This window comes from Hypanus sabinus, chromosome 3, assembly GCF_030144855.1.
Source record: "Hypanus sabinus isolate sHypSab1 chromosome 3, sHypSab1.hap1, whole genome shotgun sequence".
Classification (NCBI taxonomy): Eukaryota; Metazoa; Chordata; class Chondrichthyes; order Myliobatiformes; family Dasyatidae; genus Hypanus; species Hypanus sabinus.
Genome location: NC_082708.1, coordinates 97,976,873 through 97,985,246, shown reverse-complemented (window position 1 = coordinate 97,985,246; position 8,374 = coordinate 97,976,873). Strand labels below are relative to the sequence as shown.

The following is an 8,374-nucleotide window of genomic DNA, read 5'->3' as shown; positions in this document are numbered from 1 at the left end:
TGGAATTGGATTGAGCAACCTGAATGAGTGGGTGCATTTGTTCCTTGTTTTACAGGACGACAGTATTCAATTTGGCATTTTCCTAGGAAGGTTTTACAGGATGACGGTATTCAATTTGGCATTTTCCTAGGAATGTTTTCCAAGTTGTTCAAAAGTGCTCCAAAATTACCTGACAATCTAGAGAACACATTAAAGCAACCCCATTGTCGTTGGGACTTCTGATCCCACAGTGGCATGGGAGTACCTCTCCATATTCTGAGACTCTTTCTCCAGGATGATGTGAGATGGGTAATGAATGCCAGCCTTTCCATGACATCCAAATTATTAGGTTTATAGGGAAAAAGAAAGGCAGTACCAAAAAGAAATTCATTGTGAAGGAAAGCACAAATCAGTGTGGGAGAAATAACACGATGACAGCAGACCAACAGAGATCACCATTGTACTATATAAGAGAAGATGAAGTCATTAAAAACCTTACATCAATGCACTTCTGCTGTCAACTTTTTCCAATGATCACTGGAATTCAGAGAACAAGGGGGATCTCATTGAAAACTGTCAAAACTTGAAAGGCCTCAATAGAGTGGACGTGGAGAGGATGTTTCCTATGGTGGGAGAGTCTAAGACCAGAGGATACTGCCTCAGTATAGAGGGGCATCCATTTAGAACGGAGATGAGGAGGAATTTCTTTAGCCAGTGAGTGAGGAATATGTGGAATTCGTTGCCACAGGCGGCTATGGAGGCAAAGTTATTTAAGGCAGAGATTGATAGATTCTTGATTGCTCAGGGCGTGAAGAGATATGGGGAGAAGGCTGGAAATTGGGGCTGAGAGGGCAAATGGATCAGCCATGATGAAATGGTGGAACAAATTCCATGGGCCAAATGGCCTAATTCTGCTCCAATATCTTATGCTTTTATGGTATTTCCTAGTTCCAGACCCAATAGAGCACAGTCCCCAGCCTCATGGCCAACTGGGCCTCAAAAAACTCACAGCAGCAGAAAATGTCTGTTCAATATCTCATTGATGGCCGTGAGACTTGGCTGTGAAAAAAATGTCTTTTACTCAACAAAACAGTAATTATACTTCAAAAAATACCCCTTGGCCATTAAAGCTTTGGAACACACAGACAAGCTCCAGAACTGACTTCAATTACCGGGTAAATGAACTCATGAGCATGCAAAAGAGAACTCAGGATTAAGGGTGTTGAACCAGGAACTTCTGAATCTTCAGCTGCATTTATCATGTTAACTGTTGCAAGTTGTGTTATGCAAGAACCAATTAAACTCAGAACTACAGTTTCAATAAATAGTACCACTAGTTACTTAATTGGTATGATACACTTGCGGAACTTTCTAAGAGTCAATGCTTTGGGGTGGGGGGAGGGGCAAAGATATAACGATTCCAGTCTTACAATTCTGTAAATTACATAATTCCACAGCACACTGAATGCCACTAGAGCAGGGGTGGGCAAACTTTTTGACTTGTGGGCCACAAAGGGTTCTAAAATTTGACAAGGGGGCCAGACCAGGAGCAGATGGACAGAGTGTTTTGGTAATACACCTCATAAGAGAAAATAAAATATCATGGGATATGTAGAAAACATGTGCTTTAATTTCAATTGAAAATGAACAAATGCATTACAACAAAATATCTGTCTTTGAAGTCCCATGGTATTTAGCTATTTATTGAAATGACTTTTAAAACACTGAAAATTAAATGAATAAAATACAGCTTTTTTAATAGTAACAGTTATTTTAAAGCACTGAAAATTCTGTTATCCTTCAAGATATTATCATCATCACTCTCCTCCTGACTGTCTTTATTTCAAAAACGGTAGGAGATGCAGGTTTACTTGTCCTGCTCCTTCTTATTCAATTGTCCCCTGTGCCAAAACTCAACAACGACCAGCACAAGGACTGAACAGTGACAGCGTGCCAGTATGCGGAGCACGTTATTTGATCTGGAGCGCATTTTTTATTTTGAGAATGTACGTGCACCTGTGCACTACTCATGTCCATCACTTAACAGAAATGACATGTAACATGTAAGGCTTATTGAAAAAAATATTTTCAAATGCATTTTTTACATAACACAACGAAGAAACTTATTTTTAAATTTCAGTGGGAACAGTGTTGTTGGTCTCCCTTTTTAGCCAGCGCATCAAAGTCTGGATTTAGTTTTGTTGTGGCGATTCTCAGGATGGATCTGAGGTGTTGGTCAGTTAACTTGGATCTGTGGCTGGCTTTGTTGATGTTCATGACGCTGAACGCCTGTTCACACAAATAGGTCAAGCCGAACGAAGAGTAAAGCACAAATGTGGAGTAATACGCTGCATCTCAACAAAGGTCAATGTGTATAGAGTGCGTCATCTATTGGGAAAACGCCAGAATTGCGGGGAAAAACGTTAACAAGGTTTATTAATATAATTTCATCAAGTTCTGCGGGCCGGATTAAAAAGCTTAACGGGCCGCATATGGCCCCCGGGCCGTAGTTTGCCCATGCCTGCACTAGATAATGTTGGTAGGAGACCCGCAATTGTTACAGAATGGCATTTATAGAAAGCAGACCGAATATATACCCGAGAAAAATTCATTAATCTGTACTTTGCGCTGTGGTCTACATTTGTTACCTACCCAAACTTCTCAATGTAAGAGACTTACAGTAAATTGCTACTTCGGTATTTTTAAACAGATAGATTGCCGTTACCTGGCTGGCAATAACTTGGGAAATGTCATAGTTTGATTTCCAACTGGTCCGCTCAAAATCTTAACTACTATAAATTATAAAGTACTGGACGAAAACCAATGAAACGGTTTGTTTTTCTGTGGCGGATTTGAACGGTGTTTGCTGGGGACTGCAGGATAATCTCGGCAGGTTGTCTGTCCTAGCGCCCACATGGGCTAGGTCCGGCTGCGGAGCCTCGGGTGGCCGGGCCGGGCCGGGCCGGGCCGGGCCTCGCCTCCAGCAGATGGCGCTCCTGGGCAGCCGCCCGAGTGTGTGACTGAATGAGCGCAGGGGGAAACGAGCTCGGCGAGCTTTAAGTGAGCCTCCGTTCCACCCTCTTTCTCTCTGTGTCTGTCTGTCTGTCTGCGTGCGGGAGGCAGGCTGAGACTGTCCGCTTGCCTTCGCCACAGCTCCAGCAGCATGGCAGTCTCGGCCAAGCACAGGGGCAGTGCCCGGCCACGGGGCTCTCCTTCCAGCTACCTGTGGCTCTGCATTTGCTGCGGGCTCTACCTCCTGCCGCCGGTTCCGTTCGGGGCCGGGCTGAGCCCCGGGAGCTCAGCGGGCGCCCGCGTCGTGCGGCAGGCGCACGGCGGCGGCGGGCAAGCCGGCTGGCTCGGCGATCCAGTCCGGGAGAAGCGGTCAGCTCCGCCGCAGGACGCGGCTCTGCTCAGCACCTCGTTCATCCTCCGAGGAGACGCTACGCACAACCAGGCGATGGTGCACTGGACGGGAGAGAACAGCAGCGTAAGTCGGCAGAGACCACTCACCTCCCCGATCATAAGCACTGCGCGGTTTAAACCCTCCGCTGTTAACATTATTTGACAGGTATTGTTGTCGGGCTTGAGGTTATTGGGACATCCTGGAACTCTTGAAGGGAACTCGTGTGCTCCCTGACCGAGGGCATGTGCGCGCTGCGAACTTCACTTCCGTGCCGCCCGGACGAGGGGGAGCGGCTGGCCCGGGAGAACGAAGTCTCCCTGTACAGCTCTTGTAATAATTTGATTGAACTGCCCGGTCGAGCCCGATGTGTTGCTGGAGAGGGAAAGAGCGCCTGTGTCACCGGTCAAGTTTGGGGAATTTGCTAGATCTGCACGACCGGCACGGCGCGCTGCTGTCGGTGGTGGTGACTGCATCTTAAACAACTAATTATTCAAAGTTCATTTTGCTCTTGGACAGAGCTGTGCCCATGCAGAGGAAATGGTCGTGCTCTGGGTGCCTGGTCTGAACTTGGGTAAAATGCACATGTGCACAGCTTGTTGACAGATCACAACATCACAGGGGCACCTCGTTCACGTGGAAGGGCGATGCTGTCAGTCTGTATGTTACTGTGTTCGGACACTGGTTGGACATATTGCTAAACACTTAAAGAAAAGTAATAACTCGCAACATTGAGGTTCAGGACTCCTTACTAAATTTTCCTTTCCTGCCTAGCTCATAAGAGGTGGTGATTTTTTATGAGCTCCAAGCGTGGCGCCACACTGGTACATTCAGGATTCCCCACACGTGGGACAGTAAATTACATCATACATCCTTGGCTTCCTGGAAGCTGAACAGATCGAGAATGGGAACACTGAAAGACATTTTTTCCCCTTCTTGAAACTGTCAGATCTGTTGTTATTGGAAGCCATCCTTTCTAACCTGTATGGCGGTTCAGACGAGAAAGTAAACCTGGAATGCGGGCAGAGAGAGAGACTATGCAAACTGGGCTTGGTTGAAGAGAAAGCTATAAATGTTTTTCTGGGGATTTTGAAATGGCCAGTCAACATAACGTTGCCTTAAGCAGCGATGAGCATGGGTGTGGGGTATCTGAGTAATGCTGTTGTGCCCATGCCCCTGGAGTACTGTTGTGCCCATGCCCGTGGAATGCTGCTGTGCCCGTGCCCCTGGAGTACTGGTGTGCCCGTGCCCCTGGAGTACTGGTGTGCCCGTGCCCCTGGAGTACTGTTGTGCCCGTGCCCCTGGAGTACTGTTGTGCCCGTGCCCGTGGAGTACTGTTGTGCCCGTGCCCGTGGAGTACTGTTGTGCCCGTGCCCTTGGAATGCTGTTGTGCCCGTGCCCGTGGAATGCTGTTGTGCCCGTGCCCGTGGAATGCTGTTGTGCCCGTGCCCGTGGAATGCTGTTGTGCCCGTGCCCATGGAATGCTGTTGTGCCCGTGCCCGTGGAGTACTGTTGTGCCCGTGCCCCTGGGTACTATTGTGCCCGTGCCCCTGGAGTACTGTTGTGCCCGTGCCCCTGGAGTACTGTTGTGCCCGTGCCCCTGGGTACTATTGTGCCCGTGCCCCTGGAGTACTGTTGTGCCCGTGCCCGTGGAATGCTGTTGTGCCCATGCCCGTGGAATGCTGTTGTGCCCATGCCCCTGGAGTACTGTTGTGCCCATGCCCCTGGAGTACTGTTGTGCCCGTGGAATGCTGTTGTGCCCGTGCCCCTGGAGTACTGTTGTGCCCATGCCCCTGGAGTACTGTTGTGCCCGTGCCCCTGGAGTACTGTTGTGCCCGTGGAATGCTGTTGTGCCTGTGCCCGTGGAATGCTGTTGCGCCTGTGCCCGTGGAATGCTGTTGCGCCTGTGCCCGTGGAATGCTGTTGCGCCTGTGCCCGTGGAATGCTGTTGCACCTGTGCCCGTGGAATGCTGTTGCGCCTGTGCCCGTGGAATGCTGTTGCGCCTGTGCCCGTGGAATGCTGTTGTCTGGATTGCATTAAATCTGTGCGTTTTGCTACAAAAAAATAAACTGGCCTATGAATTGATTTTGGTCTCAGCTCAAGATATATTTGCTTGGTTGGCACTTGGAAGATAAACCCACAGATGGACTAACTGGTGAGTTTATTGGCGTACAAACAGATCCAAGAAATCATATGTGGCATCGCATTGTTCGTCAGTTTTAAAGTGCGTGGCTGGAAAAGGGACATTCCCGGTTACTGGAATGCCACGTATGAAGCTGTATCCACCTTCCCTCTCTATTTAGCAAGTCTATAGTAATTTCCTCTGCAGACAGTAAGTTGGCTTTACTTGCTGCACTAGAGGCGGACATGCACAGGCAATGCACACAAAATGCTGTGGAGGAAATCAGCATCTGTGGAAAATAAAGTATAGTCAGTGTTTCAAGCGGAGACCCTTTATCAGGCATCTAGTTCCATAGTGTACTGGGTTCGTTTTGGTCGGCTATCTGAAATGGCAGGTCTTTATGGAAAAGTCAAGGCGTGAATGTCAGTCTATTCAAATTAAATAATAATAAGTTAATCATGCCAAGTGGAAATAATGCTGGTCCTGGACTTATTTCCACTTGGCATGATTAACCTATTATTTAATTATTTATGGCTTTGTATTGCTATATTTTTTCACTATTCTTGGTTGGTGCGGCTGTAACGAAATCCAATTTCCCTGGGGATCAATAAAGTATGTCAGTCTGTCTTGTCAGGGAAGGTGGGAATCACAAAGGACTTCTGTTCTCTTCTCACCTGGCAGGCTTTGGAAAAGCTGGCCTTGGGTTCCTTGGCATACACATCACTGAAGATCTCAAGTGGTCTGTACGTACCAGCTGTGTGGTGAAAAAGGCACGACAGCACCTCTTTCACATCAGACAGTTGAAGGAGTTTGGTATGGGCCCCAAAATCCTAAGAACTTTTTACAGTGGCAGAGTTGAGAGCATCCTGACTGGCTGCATCACTGCCTAGTATGGGAACTACTTCCCTCAATTGCAGGATTCTGATTGTCTGCGCATCTGTAATTGTGAACTTCCCATGATTCAGGACATTTACAAAGACCGGTGTGTAAAAAGGGACTGAAGGATCATTGGAGACCTGAGTCACCCCAACCACAAACTGTTCCAGCTGCTACCATCTAGGAAACGGTATAAAAGCCAGGACCAGCAGGCTCCGGGACAGCTTCTTTCACCAGGCCATCAGACTGATTAACTCATGCTGACACAACTGTATTTCTATGTTATATTGACCATCCTGTTGAACATATTTATTATAAATTACTATAGACGGAGATGTAACATAAATAATTTTACTCATGAATGTGAGGGACATAAGAAATAAAATACTTCCGTTCCTTTGTCACATGGAGTTGTGGTGCTGACGCAGTTGTACAACTCTTCCGAAGACAAAACTGACTTAGCAGGTCAAACATTCTGAGGGTGCATAGAAACAGCGTTCAGGCTTCTGGCCGAGGACTGTTATGAGCTAGAACAGGAGAAAAAACATCTTTTCGACTGCAGAGAGGGGGAAGGTATGATGAACAGAAGGCGTCCCTGTCCACACCAAAGTTATCGAGGTAACAGTTGAAAAAGGGTCGAGTGCAAAGTTACAATTATTTTCAATTGGGAACTGAAAAGAAAAAAGTAGTAAATTAACAGGAAAAGAGCAGCCCAAAATTAAGAAGTGGTTCTCTAAAATTCAATATTCAGAGGGTGCTTCAGCTCATTTGAGGGAGGATGAGGTGCTGTTCCTTGTCTTACACTGCAGCAAGGTACAAGGCCAAAGGCACAGAAAATGAATTGTCTGCCACTTTATCCTCCATCTTCCAGTGAGGTTGTTTCAAAAGTTCAGTGGGGGGGGGGGGGTGGTGATGTCCTCAGATGTGAGGGAGGGGCTTCGTAAAGAAAGTCAGTCTCAAAGCCAGGCTGGAGAATCATGCAGGAGGTTAAAAAGTCAGTGGTTCTTTGCTGAATCATGGGAAGGTGCAAGGGGTCACAAATGGTTAATTGTGCAGCTTCAGTTAGTTAAGAGGTCTGGATGTAGTTGTTACTGCGGTGTGAGTCCATGAATGGGGTTCTGCCTAAACCAGAGATTGTTATGGGGGTGCAGGGTGCATGTCTACTTAACTTGCTGATTGCAATATCTCATCATCATTTTCTTATGCTCAGAAGATGGTCAGCTGAATTGCGGGTGTTCTGGCAGTGCTGAATGAAGGAAAATTACATCTTCGCTGCAAGTGCAGTCTGTAACTGGAAATACACAGCAGAATGTGTGGAGTTGTGCAATTTGACCTGGAAGTCATTGGAGTTGCCTTGGGACAGTGTGATTTTTCATGGGCATAATAGTACATAGATGGAGTTATAGGAGAGTGTTTTAAATGTTTATTAGTATTTTCCCCTCCTAGCAAGAAAACAGCTAAGGTTGAATTTTCCAATAGTTCCTTGTTTGCAGATGCCTTGGCTGCCAAGTAAATATTGGAAATTAATGGCCACAGTGTACTTGGTTTTCCAGCTAATTAATGTAACAGAAAGTTAGAGTCATGCCCAGAACTCATATTCATCCCTTTGTCTCTGCAGTCTCAGCTTTTCATGCCAGTCCATTTATATCATATTAGCATTTTTACACAACTCTTTTCCCTCTTCTCTGCTGTATCTTTCTCTGCATGTTAACAAGAAATGTTGATGACTGCAGTTTCTAGCAAATAACATTACGGCATTTTCTATTACGTCAATTTTGTCTTTGCACAGAATGTTCACAAGACAAACATTTTTAAAAAATACTTCATTGTGTTACTATTTTGACATTTCTGTTTTTCACTTATGTCACAGTACTATTTTTATGTTTCTCTTTATGTAACTTAGAGCATAAATAAATGTTTTCCCTTGCCTATATTTTGACTTTATTTTTCATTGAGGATATTAGAACATTTGGAGTCAGATTAGTTTTGAAAGGAT

At 46.1% G+C, this 8,374-nt stretch overlaps 2 protein-coding genes across 2 annotated transcripts in view; one reads left to right on the top strand and one right to left on the bottom strand.

Annotated features, from left to right (window-relative positions):
- Positions 1–2,124: 2,124 nt before the first annotated feature.
- Positions 2,125–5,970, bottom strand: LOC132391534 (hornerin-like). The gene is made up of 2 exons (XM_059964847.1): positions 3,490–5,970; positions 2,125–2,367 (listed from the first exon to the last, which is right to left on the bottom strand). The coding sequence occupies exon 1, from the start codon at positions 5,415–5,417 to the stop codon at positions 4,482–4,484; it is 936 nt and encodes a 311-aa protein (XP_059820830.1). The 5' UTR covers positions 5,418–5,970; the 3' UTR covers positions 2,125–2,367; positions 3,490–4,481.
- Positions 2,889–8,374, top strand: part of sorcs2 (sortilin-related VPS10 domain containing receptor 2) — a 727,841-nt gene continuing 722,355 nt past the window's right edge. The window contains exon 1 of the mRNA XM_059964841.1: positions 2,889–3,466. Coding sequence (XP_059820824.1) covers positions 3,143–3,466 — 324 coding nt within the window. The 5' untranslated portion in view covers positions 2,889–3,142. The remainder of the gene's footprint in view (positions 3,467–8,374) is intronic.